The sequence below is a fragment of the Nelumbo lutea genome, chromosome 1 (genome assembly GCF_056320005.1).
Source record: "Nelumbo lutea isolate HS-2025 chromosome 1, American lotus-T2T, whole genome shotgun sequence".
NCBI classification, from domain to species: Eukaryota; Viridiplantae; Streptophyta; class Magnoliopsida; order Proteales; family Nelumbonaceae; genus Nelumbo; species Nelumbo lutea.
In genome coordinates this window covers 172,774,211-172,797,428 of record NC_142684.1, presented here as the reverse complement: position 1 = coordinate 172,797,428, position 23,218 = coordinate 172,774,211, and the positions used below count along the sequence as shown (strand labels likewise).

Genomic DNA, 23,218 nt, shown 5'->3' with positions numbered 1-23,218 from the left:
CAATCCAATCCATTTTGCCTCTATTTTCTCCCTAGATCAGGTATTTGCACTCATGCAATCTCATTAATTTTGGGAAACATGTTTGGGTTGGGGATTATCCTTTAAAGACCAATTTCCGACTTTCTTTGCTATCTCTACCTTTAAGAATGAATTGGTATCCACTATCCTTGTACCCTCTAACTCGACATCTGGGTTCGGTTGAAACTTGGGTTCGAGAAGAGATATCAGAGACACAGAATTGGACAGGAACTTAACCCTATTATCTATCCTTGATGGGGTTTTCTTGGAGCCAATAAAGATAGATGGTAGAATTTGGACCCTCTCTCCTTTGGGTTCCTTTACTTGTGCTTCTTTCTTTAAAGCCCTAACATAAATGACTGTTCTTCTTGGTTTGTCTTTCCTTGTCAAAGAGGTGTGGTGTCAACCTGTTAGTTCGAAGGTCGAAAGTTTCTATTGGGAAGCCTTTCTGGGAAGAGTTTACATGAGATTTTCTTCAAAGAAAAAGGCCCAATAGACATTTGTCTCCTCATTGGTGTGTCCTTTGTAAAGCTGCTGGTGAGTCTGGTTATCACTTGCTAATTTCCTGTCAATTTGCAAACTCTTTTGGGAATGGTTTACTTCTTTGTTTGAGTGTAAGTGGACTTTCCCGACGAATGTGCAAACTTGTTTACTTCCCCGCCCTCCAAGTGGCCAACAAAAAGGGCAAGAATTATGTGGAGATGTGTTAAGGCTGTTGCATGTTGGACCTTTGGGAAGAAAGAAATTCAAGGATTTTCTCAGAAAATGGGAGAAGCTTGGAAGCAGTGTTAGAGGTGACTCATATAAGGGTAATACATTGGTTGAAAACTTTGGATCTGTTTGCAGAATTCTTAGTGGATAATTTGCTAAAGAAAATGGAAGGAAATTGCAAATTTAGCTTCAGTCAGGAAGGTCTCAAGTTCCTATTGGAACCCTTCACCTCTCGGTTTTATCAAACTGAATGTTGATGGCAGCAACAAGAGCAATCTAGGGCCCTCGGGTATAGGGGGTGTTATAAGGGATGAAAAAGGGAATGCGATAGCCATGTTCTCTGGCCCAATTGGAGTGGGAGATTCTTTGAGGGATGAGATATTAGCAGCTCTGGAAGGGGTACAGAGGTTTAAAGATTTGAATGCCAATAAACTGATCATAGAAGGAGACTTTGATCGTTGATGTGTTTAGTAGGGTTTTGTTGGAAGGGGATAGGGCTGGATCAATAAGAGGTTGGAGAATAGGAAGAAATCAAATCCCTGTAAACCACCTTTAGTTTGCAGATGACATTATGATTTTTTGTGAAGGATCTGAAGTGGTGAGAGTGCAGAATTTGAAGAACCTAGTTTCTTTCTTTGAGAGTGCTTCCAACTTAAAAGATCAATCTTGAAAAGAGATGTGTGGTGGGGCTAAACTTAGATCAGAGGGAGCTGGAGTGTGTTTCTGTATGCTTAGAGTGTTCCATTTCCGAGTGGCCCTTGACCTACTTAGGACTTCCCCTAGGCGCTAACCCAAAGGAGAGTCATTTTTGGGACCCTATGGTGGAAAAGTTTGAAAAAAGGCAACTGGCTTGGGAAAAGAATTATATCTCATTGGGGGGAAGAGTCGCCTTAATTAGAGCTACTCTCGCTAAAGGGATGAGATATCCATCGTATGGACGCCCGAATCTTGCGGAATAGAATGGGCGAATTTCAAAAATTTTTGTCCATCCTACTGGGAATCGAATTCCCTATTTTAGAAAAATCATATTTTTCAAGGATCAATCTTGAACCAAGAACCGAACTAGATCTGAACAAAAGTAGTAGGAGAGGGATATACCTGATACGGAGAAATAATATCACCCAATGGAGGTGTTCACACCCAAGGAAGGAACCAAAAAATTGCTCCCACTGAAGATGACGCAGTGCAGAATAGAGCAGAGTCAGCAGTGTTCTTCCCAAGAACCTGATCCTTCGCAAGAATCAACAGGACGACACGTGAGCACAGCTTCCTATCAGTCCCTTCACAAGAAACTGATATCAAGATCCAATCTTGATTTCTCCCACCTAACTGGAGATCGAACTGGCAGGTGAGGCGGTGGCAGGAAGGAGGCGGCAAGAAAGAATTTCGCAGGGTTGCTGAATTCTTCCTTCTGTGATTTTAGCTCTGAAGAGGATGTGAATGTATATCTACTAAAGGCTGTCGCCCCCTCCTCCTTTTATAACTTTAAAGGGATCAGATCCTAATCCCATTAGGAGTTGCTGATCCAAATCATATTTGGATAAGAATTCCCTTTAAGTGATAAGGGTAAACCCTTATCTTATCTGCAGATTAGATCAGCCTTCTCCTAATCTCATTAGGAGGTTTCCAGATCTGAATAACATTTAGATCTGGACTCTCTGAGTGGATAGGGTTAAGACCCAATCCTATTTGCTAATCCAATCCCAGAATTCGCCCCTTATTTAACTGATCAAATCAGCCCAGTTCGAAATGGGCTTTAGGCCCATTAAGGTTATGTGCTCACTTAGCCTTCCAAACTGCTGTCCAGCTGGGCTTCCTTGTATGGCGTGAGACCCAAACATTGATCTACACATCAGCCACATGGGTTCAGCCCAACCTTTGTTACAAGGATTGGCCGAATACACTGTTATGGACAGTGCACCCCCCGAAACCCATCACATGGGCTCTATGGGCCCAACACTTACTCTAAGTGGTCCCTGGGCCAAGCCACCTTGTAACACCCAGGGACTGTGGGCAGATGCAAGATTAACCCATCAGGTATTACCCTAAATGGTCTTACACTTAACTTCTCAGCCCATAATGATCAAACACTGCCTGACAAGAGAGGACCTCTCCCTTGGTTGCAAGGAACAGTGCTGCACTCTCTACTCACATGGATCCTAGGAATTAAAACCTTTTGCAAACGTTTGGAAACCATAATATATATACTTTTATATCTCATTTAAAATATATTTTGCAAAACAAATCTCAGTCTTGGTTTCCATCAGAGAGAGTGCATCCCCGATCATTACCTTTGCCCGACAAAGGGGCCGATCCTGTCACTGTGATCACCCCCGATAAGGATCTCACTGATTGGCATATCAAAGACAACCCAATCCGACACCTAGTGCAGTATCATAATCGAGTCTAGGGGTTAGGTGTAACTTTCCAGTTTTGCCCATCAATCTCCAAGGTCCAGGGCAATACTGGAAATCTGGTCCGGTTCAAAGATTCAATTAATCCTACACTGCATGGGCCTTGGGTCTCACCCTGGCGGCTGAGACAGGCCACCCCAACAATTGGCAGCACACCAGTGTCAGCCTTGGCAAGATATATCTCCCCAGACTTATCCAATGGCTGTGAACATTCTAAACTAACACGAGTCTCATAAGTGTCCAGTTTAAGGGTATTACACAGAAACACACCACAGGAACATGAATCAAATATGTACTTTATTCATTTACAATAAATTCATAATGTACATCATTCTGATTGGAGCTAAGGGCATACAATTGTCTAACACTCGCTAGTCTCCTTATTTACTTTCTATCTGTTTTTAGGATACCCTCTAGGGTAGCTAAAAGGTCAGAAAAACTAATGAGGAACTTTTCATGGGAGCTAGGAGAAGAGAAAGATCATATGGGAGGTAGTTAGCTGTTGTAAGGAAGGAGGATTAGGATTAGGGAACATAGTTAACAGAAATGAAGCTCTTTTAGGCAAATGGCTCTTGAGGTGGCCTGTGGAAAGTGAGAGGCTTTGGCATGAAGTGGTGGCTAGTGTCCATGGCTGTTCCGAAATTGGATGGGATGTTGGGGTATTTCAACGGGCTCGTCTCACTACTCCTTGGAAGGCAATTTCTAGCATTCTCCCTAAATTCCTCCTCAACTTTGTAAGGCATGATGTTTGCTCAGGTAACTCTGATGTTTGGGTGGTTAATCAACTTTTAAAAGATCTTTTTCCCTCTCTTTATTCTATTTCCCTTTTTAAGAAGGAGCCTATTTTGAGGTTTCTTCATCCCTTAGCTCTCCCTTTGTTTCCTGCCTAGGATCTTGGGTTTCGTAGAGGCCTAAATGATGAGGAATCTGTTTGTGTCTCAGAGTTATATTGTTGTTGGATTTTGCTTGCTTGGACCCCCTCAACCCAGATAAAAGAGTTTGGACCTTGGTGTTGAAAGGCTCCTTTGCTTGTGCTTCCTTTTTTAAGTCCCTTTGCTCTTCTCCCTCCCCTTGGGTTTTCCCAGTGCAAGAAATTTGCTCTAGGCCTATTCCCTCCAAAATAACTACTTTTTGTTAGGAGATTTATCATGGTAAGATTAATACTTTGGATAACCTGCAGAAGAAAGACCTTATTTGTGTCTATCCCCAAATTGGTGCACAATGTGTTAAGTGCAGAATGAGGACTGTTACCATTTGCTACTATCTTGCTCCTTTGCTGTAGATATTTGGACTTAGGCATTCTCTTTATTTGGGTGCAGGTGGAACTTGCTTTTTGAAGTAAAAATGCTCTTTATTCCTTCAACCTTTGGCGGCCAACGAAGAGATGAAAACTGATGTGGAAATGTATAAGACCAGCTACGGTATGGACTATTTGGGAAGAACAGAATGCCAAAATATTCCAAGGAAAAGAATGGAGTCTTGAGGAAGTTAAGGAGAGTATTTTAACAAGAACCATCTTTTGGCTAAAGACTTCTGATTTATTTGTGGATTATTCCTATGATGACATTTGGAAGGGTTGGGTAATGGTGGCATCTATAGTCTCTAAGAAGACTAGGAGACAGGTAAGGTGGACACCTCCTCCAAAAGGGGTTGTAAAGCTGAACTTTGATAGTAGCAGCCAAGGCAACCCAGGGCCCTCAGGCATTGGAGGGGTTTTGGGGGACAAGGATGACAACATTATCTCTTTATTCTCAGGTCCAGTGGGAGTTGGAGACTCAACAAGGGCTGAAATATTTGCAGCTGTACAAGGCCTACAAATTGCTAACCAACTTGGGGTGATGAACCTACTAGTAGAAGGTGACTCCAAGGTGGTAGTGGGTTGGCTGCTGAATCTGATCAGTGCTGTTTGGGGCTACAGAGGTCTCCTGAAAAAAGTAAAATGGATCACAAGGAATATGCCAGTCAACTTCCAGTGGATTAGCATATCAGCAAACGCTTTGGCAGACTCTCTAGCCAAACAAGGGGTTTCTCGGGCTTCTTTATATAGGAATAATCTATAGTTCTGTTCTGTTTTTGTTAAGACTTGGGTCTATACTCACCTTAAAGGGGAGGTAGCGTGCATCCTCCAAGGCTGATTGTTCTCTCTTTTGTTCTCCTTAATAAAACTACTTATTCATTCATCAAAAAAAGGAGACTGAGACTGTAGTGAGCTGGCTAAAAGAAGACAACTCTAGGCTTTGGAACTACAACAATGAAAAGAGGAAATTTAAATGGCTGACTAAGGACATTGAAGTTCGATGCACATGGGTAAAGAGAAGTACAAATTCATTTGCAGGTGACTTAGCTAGGCAAGGGGTGAATATGAGTTCTGTTTATTGGGCTCAGTTGTATTTGTTCTTTTATTTTGGGTGTATGTTGGCATTTTTGCGGAGTTAAGATATTTTAGCTCCCCTCCTCTGTAATCTTATTCTTAATTAATGAATTTTACTGTTATTGATAAAAAAAATAAACCATACAAGTTTAAGAGTTTAATACATATTAGTGCAATAAAGCACAAGCTTTATTCACTTATAAACTGTCCCTCCCACAACTTGAAGGATTTATTGCATGAATTTCCATTTTACTACAATATCACTTCTTGTGGATTCCAGTCTTTTGAAGATTGGCTCTAAATGAAGCAGCCCAATCAACAAGCTCTGATATGGCATGTTTATGTGATTTTGGGTTGACATTTTAGTTTGTCATTTTCTTCCAGGTTTCAGGGGTATTTTTTAAAACTTTATTTACATAGTGGGGGTCCAGCTACTGGGAATTGTTAGTTCAGTCATTGTTTAGTTTTCTAATAATTAAAAGAAGATTTATTAAAAAAAAACGCCAAAGGCAAAAATTCAAGCGAAAGAGTGGAAGGAAGACATGATAAAGCTTCCCCCCCATGGTACAAAGATTATAGCACCCTACTCATTAGAGAAATAAGAAAATTAGAAACTGTAAATCTCTTAGGATTAACACCAAAGAAATTACATTCTTTCAATGGCTCCAATTACTGCTTTGACCTTACAGGGTTTCCTATAAAAGTTCAAATTTCCCCTCTTTCCATATGCACCAGCCTGTGGCAAACAGAGTAAGATTCCAGCTTGTTGCTTATCATCCATAAGGCTTGCTAGATCATTGAGGACGATCCATTGTTGCCTGAGAAGCTTGAGGAAGTGCCACCATATTTGCAATGAGAAGTCACAATGAAGTAGGAGATGCTGGGCCAATTCCAAGAATGAAAGACAAAATGCATTAGCTGTTCAGCACCACCCCTTTGGTGAGGAGGTTTATCATGGTTAGAGTTCTGTTGAGAGCCATTATTTGCTTATTAAAGTTTCATGGAATAGGTAGTTACAGTTTTTTCTTTTTTTTCAGTTTTGTTATCAGTGGAAGTTCTATAATTTTTCAAGTAACACTGTTTGGGAAATCCAGGAGGTTCAGGGATTTGGGGTTTTTTAGAGACTATGATGGGTATGTACTAGCCTTATTCTTGGGTGCTATTGGTTATGGAGACTCCATAAGGGTGGAATTGTTGGTTGTGTTACACGGACTTAGACTGGGAAAATTTCTAAATTACAACAACATAGAGGTAGAGGGAGATTCAAGGTTGTGATGTGCTGCTGCATTCAGAAACAGCGCAGGCCCTTGGATCGATTGTAGGCATGCAATAGGGGAAATAAATAAACTGGTAGGGGAATTGGGTAGAAGATTTAAGTGGATGATCCAATCAGTAATCAGCAAGTTGTATGGTTGATGCTTTGGCAAGACAAGGAGTGGGTGGAGCCAATGGTTTTGGGGTTGACTTCCAAGGTTGCCTTGTAGGTTGAAAATTAAAATATAAATGTGGAAGAGTGGGTAGTATATGCTAGCTTCTATAAGGTGCTTGGAACACTTCTGTGTATATTCATTTTATTTTTAATCTTAATACTAATAAATTGACATGTTACTGATTAAAATAATCCAGTCCAGTATGGCTGGGCTTCCCACTATAGCAACCTATTAGAAGACTTGCTTGATTTCCATTATTGAGGGGCCATTACTTGTTGTAATGGTAAAATCTCGGGCTAGTTAGTGTGAGAACATGGGTTCAGGTCCAAGAGCGGCCACTTTGTGCAAAAGAATGCTAAAGGTTAGGACCATAACCAGTCCACCCTCCCAAGACCCCAGATAGCTGGGACCAAGACTGTCATTGGGTAATGGCCTTTTTAAGGCTTGATTTCCACTTTTAGTGAAGGGAACTTGTTGCTCTGGTGCTTTTGTTGACTTGGTGAGTGATTTCCAGCACCTAGGAGTAATTATTAGGATCCTAAAATGATTCTAGTCCTCCCATTGTCTCTATCTTACACATTCTCTCTTGCTATTTTAGTGTTGCCACTGCCAATAATGCTTGTTGTTGATGCTCAACATTTGATAAATCTACACTGTTTGTTCTAGTTTACAGCAGAAACTAACTAGTCAATCTATTATTGGATTCCATCCATTATTTGAACTTTAAGCTTTAGAAATGTTCTAGAGGGTATTTCCCTATATAAAAACCCTAAGAGAGAAATCCATTGCACCAGTGTGGGTATTTCCCCATATAAAAACCTCAAGGGAGAAATCCATTGTACCAGTGTTGGTATGATATTTTTCCAACATGGAGGATATGCATGGCATGAGACTATGTTAAAAGTATCCTGGATTCACCAATTTTGATTGTTAGGGAATTTTTGTCTTAGCTAATGCACTTATTCCTTTCAACTATCTTTTTCTTGTATTATACTAGATTCTCAACATCAACATATATTTCCTTTATTTACCTTGTTATTTACTAGGTGTAGAATATCTGATATCAACTTTGTTGACCAAGTTTCTTGGTTGCATTTACATGCATATAATGAATTTCTATTATGTTTCTTAAATGCAGACTTATGATAAGGCAAGGAATGCTGTGGCTCTTGCCCTAAGTCCAGTTGTCCGGGCTCTTGTTGATCCAGATGGTGCAATGATGGACATAAGGAACTTGGATAATGTAAGGATTCTCTCTCTCTCTCTCTCTCTCTCTCTCTAAGATGCCGCGTCAAGGGGCAGAAAGGGATTCTTTGTTTTGGGCTAAGCTGTAACATTAGTGTCTTTGTATCTTTGTATTTTCTTTTTTCCTTTCTTGAAGTTCTTTGCGACTCTTGGAAGATAAGTGTGTTTGTCTTCCACTTGTAAATTTTCTACTGATGAATTAATGAAAGTGTTATTGATAGAAAAAAAAATGAATGGGGGGTTCCAGCCATACAGTGAGGGACTGTACTTATCCTCCAGGACAACACAGACACCAGAAAGAAATTTTACAAATGCATCCATCATTTCTCAAACAGGCTGCTATTTTATTTTCTAATGTTTATTCTTTTTATCTAGAAAAGGAAATACATTGTCACCTTTCACAAGGTGCACTTTCTCTTATTGTTTTGTCAAATTAGCTACAATACCAGGATACCTGTGCAACAGTGCTCTATTCTGTTGGATACTCCAATTTTCAGTGTAAATTGTGTATCTAACACTCTCTCCAGCACTGTCCTTGCTGTATATGTATAGCATAGCATATTATTGGTATTCTTTTAGAGTATACAGCCTTTTTGCTAAAATTCCTTGTATTTCTAAGGTATTGTAATGGGTGTATTAATTGCATAGATGCCTATGCTTTTTCTTTTGACTCATAATTCTCGTTCAATAATTGGATGCCACTAAAACTTTCTATCTACAGGTTAGCTTCTCTGATTGGTTTCTGTCCAAAGGTGGTACACGAATGAGTATCCAGAGAATGTGGGATCCTGTTGCTTATGCCCTGGGATTTATTGACTGTGATAATATCAGTGCCCGTTGCATGCTCACTATATTTTCATTGTTTGCAACCAAGACAGAGGCTTCCTTACTCCGCATGCTTAAGGGTTCTCCTGATGTTTACTTGAGTGGTCCTATCAGAAAGTACATTATGGACAAAGGGGGCAGGTATGAGTACAATGATAGGGAGCGTATGCAACCAAGATGATATTGCATGTCTTTTATTACAATAATTTGACATGTTTGATTTCCTCTCTCTGCTTTACAGGTTTCATCTCAGGTGGGGATGCAGAGAGATACTTTATGATAAGTCTGCTGATGGTGATTTATATGTTACTGGACTTGCCATGTCTAAGGTAAGATTACTTGCAGCTCCTTTCTGGAAGCTCTGTTGTGCAACACATATTTCTAACTTACATAGTAAAGATTTAACTGTGTTTTTGTTGATTTGTTTGTTATGTGACATGAACTGCAACTGCAGTTCACTTCCTCTTTTGAAATTTTTGGTGCACATGCATATGGCATATAATTTTTTATTGATTAATGGAGTTGCAAATTGTTAAAGAAAGGTTTGGACAAATTGTTTACTCTAACCTATCCCATCATTTTTTTGACCAGTCTAACCTACGCCATCATTACCCCTCCATCCTGTGCTTGTATGCATGAGCATGTGGACTTTAAGTTGTAATCCCACTTTACTTCTTTTCTACATAATCTTAATTACCAACTTGTAATTGGTTAACTACTTCTTTGGATTCTTTTACATGCAAAGATGCCTTTGAGGTTTCTAGATTTCTTTTTTCTATTGGGTTCTTGTGGGAATTGTTGTAAAAATTATAACAAAAAATTGTCGTTTAAAGTCAAGTACCTTCTCTATAAATCTTCTCCGTGTTAGAAATCCCATGGTTTTAATAATAAAATAAGAAACTTTTAATCTATTACCTTTTTTTTTTCTTTGGGAATATACAGAAAACCACTATATATCCACATTTGAAACAAACAGAAAACTTTTCTCAAAAAAGACATCAAAAGATCTATTTGTTATTACTTAAGGCAGAGCTAGTGGATGAAAGCCACTATATATCCACATTTGAAACAAATAGAAAACTTTTCTCAAAAAAGATATCAAAAGATCTATTTATTATTATACTTAAGACAGAGTTAGTGGATGAAGACTGGTTAAAATCCAGGTCTATTGTATCAACACTAATAGGCTTTACCAACCATCTAACTGGGCCTTCCGGATTGGGCATTCTTGTTTCTTGAAGATATGCACAATTTTGAAAGTTTTGAAAATCAATGAACTGCACATTTTTTTTTTCTTGGAGGGTTTGGGTTTGGACAGCATATTTTTTATGAAAAAAGAAGCTAGGAATCATTAATGATGCTGAAATCACAAAACTATCCAGGTGCCATGTGGATACATTACTGCCCTAGATAAAAGCCATCTGATAAAAAACAAAAGTAAAATAAAAGACAAAAACAGGATCAGCTACATCTACACTGTGTAGCCAGTACTCTTTCCTTGAAGAATATATGGTTGGCAAAGATTTTCAACTGTGGAAATATCATTGATGGGGAACTGAAATTTTAGAAATTAAAAGTTTTACTTTGTTCCTAAGGTATTAATGTTTTTATTCTTTCTTTTTAATTCTTAGAACAATGATGCATATGAGAAAAATGAAAATAAATAAAGAAATGCACACATATATGCAATCCTTAGTGCCTAGAACCTTTCCATGTGGGATCTGGCATTTTGAATGCCTACAATGTGAGCAAGCATGAGACCCCTTCAAAACTACTAGTCTTGAGGTGCATATAATACATCTTCCACTATCTCATCCTCCACCCGACTTTCTTTCTCTTATGTTCTGTCCTCTTTCATAAGAACCTATATATTTTTCTCTCTTAAAAAATTATTTAAATCATGAAAAATTATCATGAATATTAAATTTTGCTAATTAAAAAATTGAAATAAATAAGTTACTAGGGTACTCACATAATTATATATGGACAATACCCTCTCTGTTTCTGTGTGCTAAGATGCAGACATAAAGGAAATTGATATTTTGTGAGAGAAACTAAAAAATGAATTGATAATGTATGATGAAAATCCTGGATGAAAACGAAGTGAAAAGTAGTTGTTTAAAATTGGTAATGCATGTTTGTAGATTCATTTGCTTATTTAAAATATCAATTTGAGCTTCTGATAGAGAACTTAAGAGAGGCCATTACCCAATGTTGGTCTGGCTATCCAGATTCTTGGAATACATTTAAACCATGAGTTGGATTTGAAAATGCTAAATAGGTAACACTATTTTCAGGACTGATAGGAGTAGGGGACTCGGGCAAGAGCAGAAATAATAGTGGGGGTTTAAGAATTTGGAAATAGAATGTGGTTCAAAACTAGTAATTTCCTGGATGGATGACAAAAGTCCTGGTAAGTGGAATTTCAGACATCTAATTAGAGAAATAAAGATCTTAGCAAAGGATCTCAAGGCAAGCTTCAAATGGGTCAATAGAACAGAAAATGGGATGGCTGATACTTTGGAAAAACAAGGGGCACATAATCATCAACTATTCTAGGCAGACTTGGGATAATCTTGTAAATTATGAAAAGCTTTGCTTCTCATACGTCTAAAATTGATCTTAATCTGTACTATTTTTCTCCCTTGTAATGAAATGAAATTCCTTTGACTCCTGATAAAAAAATGCTAAATAGGTATAAAGTCAACTTCCATAGATTGCTAATCTCTTTTACTGCTCAGATCTCCAAGGATAATTTCTTGTGTCTGTTAACTGTATATATTGAATTCAGTCTACAGAAGTAAACTTCATGTTTCTTTTTTTCTTTCATCTCAGGCCACGCAGAAGAAAATAGTGAAAGCAGATGCCTATGTAGCAGGTCTGCTGTTAGACTTTCCCCTATTATCATTGTTCTATGTTTTATTTCAGGACTGCAAAATTTGAATGAAATGAAATTTACATTCCCATGGCAGCATGTGACGTCCCTGGAATCAAAAGATTACTTCCACCACAATGGAGGGAATTGGAATTTTTTGATAAAATATATAAACTAGTTGGAGTGCCTGTTGTCACTGTGCAACTTAGATACAATGGTTGGGTTACAGAGTTACAGGATCTGGAAAGGTCAAGGTGACTACTCTTTCATTGGCCTTGGAATGAAACTATTTACAGTATGATGTTGAAAGTCTCCATTTTACAGGGCTAGTTAGTAGTTACGAATCTGGTATCCTCATGACTAGCATATCAGGATTTGGTATTCTTGTTCGCATATTCCTTACAGCATGCTTCAACCTTGTGATTTCTAGGCAATTGAAACAAGCCGTTGGGTTGGATAATCTATTATACACTCCAGATGCGGACTTTTCCTGCTTTGCAGACCTTGCACTTGCATCCCCAGAAGATTATTATATTGAGGGGCAAGGTTCACTGCTCCAGTAAGGATGAATTTCTTTGTGCATTTAATTTGAGGTTTATATTAGCAATGTGATTTCTTTTCTTGGTGAAAAGGCAGCAATTGCCATGATTGGATGCCTTTAAAATGTTAACTATTCCCTACAATATTTTGTTCTACCACATGTATTTTCTTCTCTTTTCTTTGGTTATCTTCATTTTATCAATAACTAGACTTTTTATTCTAACATAATTTATGTACTATACTTTTGGTTCCTCACCTGGTAATGCCAAAGTATTCTGTGTTCATGGAACTATTATTCTGAAACCTAATGTTACACCTCAACCCATGAATCTTACAATATTTTTGAAAAAAATATTTGCTTGTTAAATTGCTTAGATAAATTACATGTATATTGATATTACTAATGACAAGGTGAGAAATCTCACAACAAAGCCATGGAGTCCAAATAAGGACAAAGTTGGAACCCAAAATTAAAAAAAGTGAATAAAGTTGCAGTTTAACCATCCTAAACCATAGGGCTGTTCATTAATCGGGCTAAACCAATCAAACCGACCAACCCAAACCAATTTGATCCGAGTTGGTCGGTTTTGTTAACTTTTCGATCGGCCTCGGTTTAAAGACATAAATAAACTGACTGATTGGTTTGGGTCACGGCTTTTGAATTTACAAACCGAGTAAAACCAACCCAAATGGTTGTTTATAGTGGGATACATAATGTATTATAGTCGTTTAAAAAAAGTCAATTCTTTCTCACATGTGATATGTTTTGTAAAGTACTTTTTCTAAGACATCACAAGACAATGACATGATCTACCAAGTTTTGTAGGCCTACAATCCTATCCCCTACCCCTAGGCCTAGTTTTAGGCAAATGCGTACAACTCCATTCATTGTTTAATTCTTTATCCCTTTTTCATTAAATTTGTATTTTGGTATTTGATTAAAATATTCAAATAATTATTTGTTATCAAAACAAATGTCAGAAAACCTGTACCAATCATAATGATTTCCCCTTTTCTTTTTTATTTTCAAATTTCATCTCATTTCATACAAAACCCCAAGCTACAACCTATAAACAGCAAAAATACAAGAAAAAAGTAGTCTCGGTTCAGTTAAAACTGACCTAACCGAGCATCCGACAGCATTATTTTTAATTGGTTTGTGTTAGTTTTGGGTCGGTTTTGGTTGGCTAATAATCCAACCCGAGATGTTCGGTTTGGTTGCTAAAATACTATGTAACTGAACTGAACCAACCCATGAACAGCCCTACTGTAAACCAACAATTGAGTTTTTCTGCTCTTCTCCAAGACAATCTGGAAAGATATAAGTGTTTCTTTCTTGGGATTTAGTGTGGCTTGGGGCCCAATAGGGGCAAAGTTCTATACACTAGACCTGGTTAGTAGGGTTAGGGTAGCAGGAATGCACAGGGCCCACTGACAATACACAATGTGGAAATCCTATGTTTCCAAGGGTTTGAATCTGTACCCCCCTCAAAGGGAGGGGTGCTAACTGACCACCTAGAGAGCTAAGACTACACGGTCATTGGCCAAAGATATACATGCTTACTTTTCCATCAAAGCTAAGGCAATTCTATCAATGTGAAGAAGTTACAAATACAATACAATGATATCATAGCAAATGAATGAGGGAATACTAACAGAGCATTCTTCTTGGTTGGTCCAAAAGCTGCAAAATTACAATCACTTTATGTCTTAACTTCATTCCCTACATCATAGGAAAATAAACATATGGGCAACTAAAACATCAAGATTGATGAATTGATTTAGTTTGTGTGATTTTTTTTTTTAATTTTAAATCCTATGATATTTTTATATATCCGTATTTTACTCAACTAAGTCTCAAATTGGCCACTCCTTGGTTTCAGTCTGCCTCAAACTTTGATAATGCCTTTGCATCCACCACCTATATATGTGACCCCCATCCAGATAAATAAAGTGATTAAACTATCTATTGTTCTAGCCTATGCATGTATAGTTTGTATTGTCTTTTGTTTGACCAAGTTGTATTACTGTTTCTTTTAGGTGTGTGCTTACACCTGGTGATCCCTATATGCCCTTGCCAAATGATGAAATAATAAGAAGAGTCGAAAAACAGGTTGGTAGTTACCAAAAAAATCCTCTTCATACACTAAATCCAGTTTTCTTGACATTTCAATGCATAATGTTTGCATGTTAACTTATAGGAAAACAGATAAATATTCATCTATATAACTAGTTCCTGCATTACTTTGGCAAAGCCTTTTGCTATGCAGAAGATAGTTAAATGTCCATGCAGATGTCTTCTTTTTCTTTTTTATTTTCCTTCTGTGGCCATAGGTTACATAGTTCATAAAACAGACTACTATTCATGCAGTGTGAACATGCTTTATTGCTAACTTGGTTTAGATATAGTTCTGCCTGTACTTCCTACACTTGTGCATCCAGGCTTAAACGCCATGCTCGACAGTTGCTGCAGATTCCTTGACCAAAGAAGATAACATGGGAATGCAGAACTGCAATGCTTCGAAGTTAAATGGTTTAATTGTAATTAACTATGTTATCTTAAAAAAGCCAACAATTGAAGACTATGTCCGTCTATTTAATATTTACTAGCTCATAAGCATTTCATCATAGGCTTTGTACAATTCTCACCTCTGAGGAAGAAATCTTTTGTTACCATGCATTTCTCTACAAACATTTTCTTGGAAAGAACTCTACCATAAAATTCTCCAGTTCATTTTCATATTATTTATCTGTTTTTTAAGATAGCTTGGAGTTGAAAGTTGTAGTAACTTGTGCTAGTTAAAGACAGAATAGGTTTCTTAACCGCATCTAACTTTCTCGTCTCCTTTTATCAGGTTTTGGCTTTGTTCCCATCTGCTCAAGGTTTAGAAGTTACTTGGTCTTCTGTAGTCAAAATTGGGCAGTCACTATATCGTGAGGCACCCGGAAATGATCCTTTTAGACCAGATCAAAAGACCCCTCTGAAAAACTTCTTCCTTGCTGGCTCCTATACAAAACAGGTGATGTTGCATCTCCTTTTTATTATTTTCATTTTTTGTTACAGTGCAATGAATAGAATGGGATATCGAAAGAGGATTCATCTAGCCGACCTCATATGGTTGGGACAAGGCTTGGGTGATTATGATGATGATGATGATTTTTGTTACAGTAGGCCATCCCTCATGTGGTTCTTAAAGCTTGGATTTGTTTCTTCTTCTAGGTTCTAGGTATCATATTGGATGTATTGCATACTATTGCTTCCTTGTAGGTATTGATTTTCTTGCTACTAGTGATTTTCCCCTCCAGAGTTTATAAATGAAGCACTCACGGGACTGCTAACATATTTGTTCTATGAGATTATGCCATGTATATTCGCTACATTTATCTTTTGTGCGAGCAACATAATTGCCGATTCATCCATTTCTTATTTGAGTTTATTGATGGATGACTTGGCAATTTTAGTGAAAAGAAATTGAAGTAGATTGCTTCTGCACAGGATTATATTGATAGTATGGAAGGAGCAACATTGTCAGGCAGGCAAGCAGCAGCCTATATATGTGGTTCTGGTGAAGCACTAACAGTAATGCGGAAGCACATCAGTACTAATGAAGCTCAAGAGATCACGGAAGCTGGCAAAATCACTGATGAGTTGAGTTTTGTCTGAGATTGCATTTCATTTGTCAGGCACCAAAAAAAATCTAATCAGATTACTTGGGAGACAGTGGGCACTAGCATTATTGGTATGGAATTTATTCTTGTAATTTGAGGTGTCCTTTTGTTCCCCGAGCTGTTCATTTTTCCAGCAAAATCAATGAAATTATATAGAAAATGTGTAATAAACTTATTTTCAGGCCTTCTCTGAAGGTCTGCTATTGTCAAAATGTATTATTCAGCAGCAAGTTATTTCCTGGGTCTATTTACCCTGCATTATGGATCTTCTGTCTTGATTCTTCTGAATCAGATGAATCCTCTAGAAATGGGCTGCCATTTCAGGAATTGCTCTAAGTTCTCTCTCTCTCTCTCTCTAAACACAATCGGGTTGGTCGCAAGGTTCAAAGTATCGATAAGTATCAGGCCGTATCAGCCAATACATATTGTATTGGGGGCTTCCCAATACGCCCCTACAGAGTTAGTTTATGAAGCAAAAACCACCTAGGAGAGGTTATTTGGAAATTGGGACGGATTGAAACAGAGAAGGGCGAATGTGAGGCCTATTGGCAATACCTAGGAGAGTCTGCTACTGGTCAGTTGTGAGCAAGGTTCAAAGTATCGATACTGGGCGATACACGTATCGGCCTGTATCAGTACTCTTTTTTTTATTTTTATTTATTTTTGAATCTGGTTCAGAGGGTCCGGTTTAAGACTGGATTACCCCCTGAACCACTTGCCGACCTGAAATACCCCCTGTAAGGGCGTATCGAGAAGGATTGATACTTTGAACCTTGGTTGTGAGGGTGGAAGTTGACAGCTGATATTGCAATCATGAAATAATCTTATCCAACCATAGGTTTGTGATTTATCACGTCCAATTTACATCATTGATGCACCAAAAATTGTTAGTAAATCTTTCAGATTCTCTGAAGTGAGCAAGTATTTAAATTCATGCCCCATGGTTGGATTAAAAGAAGGTAATCTTTTCATGCCATTAAGCAAAAAAAAAACCAGTATTTTAGTTCTTTATGCTCAGTTTTTAAAGAGCACAAAACTATAAATACAAATTTGTACGGTGCAAATACATATAAAATATGAGGTTTTGCACTCTACATATACTGCTTCCAAACTGAGCCTTATAGAAGGGATATAAATCCAATGTATAGAAAGCATTTGAACAATTGTCTGTCATGGTGGGTCCCTCATCTGCAGATCCCACAGTGTTTTGGTTGTGTGCTGTATCATTATCGTAACTGAAAGAAAACATTTCTGTTTTGTCATGCTTGATGTTAGAAGGATCTGAGGATGCTGTGGTTTCTCATTTCTGTCGAAAATCCATGGGCAATGACATCTCAGGTTTATGAAGCAAAAACCACCCTACGCATCTCTAGTCTTTAGTCTTTACATGCCCTGGGAAGTGTGCCAAGGAGATGAACAATTAGCTCTCGTGTACCACAGAATACAATACATCACTGCATGTACGCCTGCAGGCAGTGGAACAGGGGAGCCAACAGAAGTAGTGAAGCAACCACTTCTCCGTAATGTTTGTCCATGTCTGTGAAATCCACAGGAGATTCGAAGTCAGAACTCTGACGAACCTGGGCTTCCCCTAAAAGCCTAGGACACGGGTAGAGATGTTTTATCTACTTCCATCTCACTCTGACCTCCATTTCAGTCTTTGGATGTCGTTTTTTCTTGTACATGAACACCATAATTCACAGGTGGCAGTCCTTGATGCACAATCAAACAAATATTATTCTGCTCAATTCACCACAAACACCTTCTGGTTTTGGCACACTGAACACTTTATATGGTAAAATAAAAGGTTTTTTTAGGTTTAAAGCCTTAAATTCTTCACCGTTCACCTAACCTAGTACACTTTTTCTTAAGCCATTTTGAAAAACTTGAACCTTTTCTCTAGTCACTCCATATTCATCTCCTAAACCCATTTATTGAGATTACAACCCCAAACTTTTTTGTCCATGACCATTTAATAAAGCTAACTGCATCTTCCGAACTAAAGTGAAACCCCTGATAAAACAATTTTTTCATCAGTTTGTCATCAAAGTTTTCCTAGTTTTTAAAGCACTCCACCTATAGAATCTGTTCGACAAAATTCCCCAATCAGTTCTAAATCACTATGTTATGAGTTCTAACGTGAGAATGCCAGTTCTGTTTTTTTCCCCTGGACCCCTAGCGTAGTTGATTTTCTTCAAGTGTCGGCACAACAGACAAGGGTTAAGGTGGTGGTTCAAATGGAACACCTGAAGTTCTCAATATTCCTGCAAAGCACGCAGTTAACCTACATCTGCTTACCAAAAAACAAAAACAAAAACTACATTTTATTCACATGATATAGTAAAGTTACTGGAGAACCTAAAGAAGGTTAGCTCCAGACTAGGAGTTGGTTCTCAATGGTCTTTTGGATACAAGGACAAGTGAGGACTAGGCATTTCCAGGATGGACAGCTATCCCTTCAGACAATAATGCGCACTCTTTTGCTTTTCATCTGCTGCCTCTGATTATTGGATACTAGGCCCCTACATTGCTGCCTGCCTTTCCTTATCCAGTATTTACTGGACAAACAGCAAACTAGACAAAATGAAGTACTCTGGATCCAAATTGAATTTCTGCTAGCTTTAGATTTCCCTCACACCACCCATTCATAGCTATGATTTAACCTGATGAATAGTTGGTGGATAGGCCTACAGTGTTGTTTCTTGATCAGGATTGTTATAAAGACCAGGATTCATCTTTCATAAAGAGGGTGAGTGGGTGGGCCTCATTAACGATATTTTATCATTTATTATCTCAAAAGCTGGACAGTGATGAGTGCTCCTCGTGCTCCCCTGGAATAAAATTCCAAATTCTACGACTCCTATGCAGAGTCTACCGTCCTACCTAACTGGGCCTTTTTAATAGACTCCATGAAAGGATCCAACAAGAACAGTGCATGCGCGCATGGTTTTCTCTGTTAGGGTCTCTATTACACAATATTGTGGGCTACATAATGATGAAGCTTTTTGAATTAGCTCCTAATCTCGTTTGCTCTGTCTGCACGCTGCAGGGTAGTCAGTCTGTCTTAAAGCGCCATCAATTTTATCTGGGTTGAAGTGAAAGTTCCATTTGATAAGATATAATGTTTAGCTTCATCTACTTGTTTGATTAGAGGGGGCCTTCTCCATCTACTGCCCCCCAGATCAGATGGCCACGCATCAACCTACAGACCCTTCGTGCTTCATATATGAATATGATGGTATATGCCGTTTGATCTATAGCTATTCTCTAGCTAGATCCTTCCTAGGTATATGCTCAATGGGTCGGATTCGTTGAGACCCGAATTGACCTGATCCCTTCGGTAATAAGTAATTACTACAGAGAAGCAGCAGCGGGAAACAGGGAATAAAGAGAAGTTCACTTTGAGTAATGTTACAGAACAACTGACACTGAAGTGAGAGTAGAAACCTGAATGAATGTACATAGATAGAGTAGTAGAAATCCTCCTTGAATTCAAAACTTGAGTAAGATAATTGACAAACCGCATGTGGTCGGATTCAAACCTTAATCACTCCTCCATGCGTACAAGAGCAGGGAGAAACCTCCACTCCCACTAGATCTTGTGGATGAAGAACAAGAACTCCTTCCTCCATCACTGCTCTCTTCTGCCCACTGTAAGACGCTTGAACACGACGGAGAAGGTGATAATGAGATCATAGACGAGGAGGACGAGGGCAAGCTTTTCTTCATCAATCTCTTCTCTGGACCCATCATTTCCGGCAACACACCGCCATCTCCCACCTGAAACAGAAACACTCCATGCCCACCACCATCTCTTCCAGATTCGGTTACCCAATTAAAAACATCCCAATAGAATTCCACTTCCGACCCGCCAACCACAATGCGCTCGTTCCCTCTGAATTTCCAGGCCAATCTCTTTACAACTAGGCTTATCTTACCATCCACTTTTACTCTCAACACTCCACCAGCGCATTCGATCCCGATTTCATGTTTCGACTCTGAAAACTGAGCTGTAGTAGTGTAACTCCGATGCCCAAACACGTGCTCACGACGGGACAGCAATGCAGGCTCCGCTGATGGACACACCCGAACAGCTCCAGTGCGGTGCAGTGCATCGTCTCGGAGGTCGCCCAGGAAGAATTCAATACGAGAGTTGCAGGCAATGGCAATGTAAAACCCTGAATCGGGCTCAGCCGAATTCTGGGAGTACACAGCACGAGTGAAGTCCCAGTAGAGCTTAACTCCGTGGCAGTGGTGGCAATGGCGGTTGAGGGAGATGGATTTTGAACCAGGTCGATTTCGGAAGAATAAGAAGGTTGATGGGTAGAGAGAAATAGTGATGGAGAATGAATCAGAGGCATGGATGGTTAAAGAGTGGGAAAAGAGAGTTTTTGACCAGATTAGCGTTAGGTAAGCAGGGGAATTAAAGAGTTGAGTCTGGTATACGCAAGTTATCAGGTTTTGTGGTACCTGGGTGTTGAGGGCGAGAATGTCTGGGTTGCTGAAGCAAGAAGGAATCATGATTTTTGTTTGTTACTTCTATTCACAGACTAGCTTGAAAGGGTTTTGGGGAGGGGGAGTTTCAAGTTTAGAGTTCAGAAGGATGAGTTTGAACTCAGGGGATGTCTTAGGTTGGGTGGTGGTGGGTTGTCTGCTTTTGGATTTTTCATCATGGATTCTGAAAGAGAGAGGTTGGTGTTTGAGACTTGAGAGAGTGAGATTGAGGTGTGGGAGTCGTGTTATGTGTAAGTGGTTTGCTCTTGTCGATATTTTGGTTTTGTGGGTTGTTTTCTTGGATTAGGGGAGGAGTGGTGGTGGGTGCCTTGGATCCCGAGTAACTGAATCATCAGATCATTCTGAATTGTTGATCATCAGCAAAAGGCTTTCTTGTGGTTGTGGGTTCGTGTTGGCTTGATTTGCGCCGTTGACAGATAAAGGAAAATCAAAGGGATACTTTAGATTGGTTCTCTGTTTCTCTCTCTCTCGTATGACATATGTCACGGAGGTGAGCTGGGTTGCACTGGATTTGGTTACCTGACCCTTTTTCTAAGGATTAAATTTAGATTTTGGAGGCCTTTTTCTTGCTTTCTGAAAAGGGAGATGGGGCCTAGGAAAAGGTAGTAACTCACCCACTTTTTGTAAGGAGCGTCGGAGTGTGGAGTGTTCTTTACTGTGAGACTGACTTTGGAGAGGTGAAGAATGACTAAACAGAATAAACAGTGACAATCTAGGCAGTTGAGCACCCGGAGATTGAAGCGAAATTGAACGGTCAATGCCGGAAGTTATAGACAGTAACTACTGCCCAGAACCAGAAGGGAATGACAATCTAAGCTGGAAGTCTGATCAAATTCTGGCTGGGTTGCATTATCCTACAGTCCTACTCCTAGCTTTATTTTATTTTTTTTTGGGAAAACCAAGTGGATATGTCAGCTTGGACCAACAAGGCTCCAACCAAATTCTAATAGATGGTCGTGGTGGCGGGTAGGGCCAAGAATTGCCACCCCCATGTGGGCCCATACTAGAGAACAATTTTGAAGTTTGAACATCTGGTTGTGATTCTTCCGGTTCTGACATTTGAGTATATGTATAAAGTCTGGATCTTCTACAGACTATAGGAGCGTCTACATCGCCAATGAAGACGTGATACATATGAAATGTGACGATATACAAATAAGGTTAAAAATATCGATATGTATATATGCTTTATAGAGGGTGTATTGAGGTTTTGACCGATTTAAGGGTAGATGATTTTTAACGGGCCCCTCTGAATGGAATTTGAAAAAAAAAAAAAAAACTGCTGATACTGCCTATTGATATTTTAAAGCTTTACATACAAGAATAATATATAGTCACCGAGTCATTGTTATGGCATAGATGGGCCACCACTTGGCTTGGTCTTTGTAGTTATACAAATCCACTTCCAACCCATTTAGAGGCAGCTGAAATAGCAGATCAACTCCCCTTTCACATGCATTGTGAAGGCTTCTTTTTTCAGCGCAAGAGCATTCTGTAATATTAGTATTTATAATATTTACTTGTGCCAAAGCATCAGAAAAGACAGTAATGGCTCTGATATGTCTTCTGAAGGCTTCTTTTTTTCGTGCTAGATTCTTCTTAAGGCATCCTGGAGCCCCAAAACCCAGAAGGCAATTACCGTATATGCATATGCTATTAGATTTTGGGGTAAAACATTGATATAACCTGAAAATAACCCAACCTAATCTGAAAATATAGAGTTGGGTAGGATAAAGATTCAGGGTCAGGGTTGAAAAAAACCAATTTGATACAAAATGAGATTTGGGTTAGGGTTAATACCTTGGGTAACGTGATCCAACCTGGACCTTAACTAGTATTACCAAGGATTAGGTTCAAAATATCGGTGCACCGCACCCTATACACCGGTAGTGGTGTATGGGGCAGTATCAATAACCTTTTTTTATTATTTATTATTTTTTAAACTGGCTCAGAGGGGCCAGTTTAAGGTCTGTCCATCCTCTAAACTGGTTGAGACCCCGAAACACCCCCCTGTATTCTTTAGGTGTATTCAGCTATGCATGGATACACACTGATACATGCATATTTTAAAAAGTTCAAAACTTTATGATGATAGATCCCATACGGTCATCCCACACTGGGTTGGGTATCGGATAGCTCCATATTTAATCCTTTAATTTATACATTATTAATATATTCTTGCACATTATACATGTTCTTATTATGTATGTCTAAATTGTCTATATGACGGAAAGAGGAAGGATGATTTAGGGTGGTCTATTTTAAACTATTAACTAGTGAATGACCCCGTATTAAGTACGGGGAATCAGTAATGTTAAATTTATATTATGGAATCAATACCGTTAAATTTAAATTTATTGATATTTTAAATAATTCTTAAAATTTCAAAAAATATTTATTTTAAAAATAAAATTTCAATAATTATTAGAATGTGGGTAATTTTCTTTTGTTATGATACATAAAAGGCTAACGATTAAGTGAGATTAATAGAATATAGGCAGAAATTGTTGTGGATAACCACTTTTGCATTTTTAGTATTTTTTTAGGAATGGATTGAAAATGGTGGTAGTGGGTTGCGGGCTTTAGCAACAACTTCTCAAAAAAC

The 23,218-nt window shown here is 38.6% G+C and overlaps 2 protein-coding genes across 2 annotated transcripts in view; one reads left to right on the top strand and one right to left on the bottom strand.

The window, feature by feature from the left end:
• Positions 1–16,359, top strand: part of ZDS (zeta-carotene desaturase) — a 57,629-nt gene extending 41,270 nt beyond the window's left edge. The window contains exons 6-14 of the mRNA XM_088960715.1: positions 8,083–8,187; positions 8,911–9,155; positions 9,256–9,343; positions 11,850–11,892; positions 11,987–12,143; positions 12,320–12,448; positions 14,470–14,542; positions 15,285–15,449; positions 15,926–16,359. Coding sequence (XP_088816841.1) covers positions 8,083–8,187; positions 8,911–9,155; positions 9,256–9,343; positions 11,850–11,892; positions 11,987–12,143; positions 12,320–12,448; positions 14,470–14,542; positions 15,285–15,449; positions 15,926–16,093 — 1,173 coding nt within the window. The 3' untranslated portion in view covers positions 16,094–16,359. The remainder of the gene's footprint in view (positions 1–8,082; positions 8,188–8,910; positions 9,156–9,255; positions 9,344–11,849; positions 11,893–11,986; positions 12,144–12,319; positions 12,449–14,469; positions 14,543–15,284; positions 15,450–15,925) is intronic.
• A 3,282-nt stretch (positions 16,360–19,641) lies between these two features.
• LOC148879241 (uncharacterized) lies at positions 19,642–20,619 on the bottom strand. The gene has a single exon (XM_088974157.1). It carries the CDS (start codon positions 20,617–20,619, stop codon positions 19,642–19,644), a length of 978 nt encoding a protein of 325 aa, XP_088830283.1.
• Between the last annotated feature and the right edge of the window lie 2,599 nt (positions 20,620–23,218).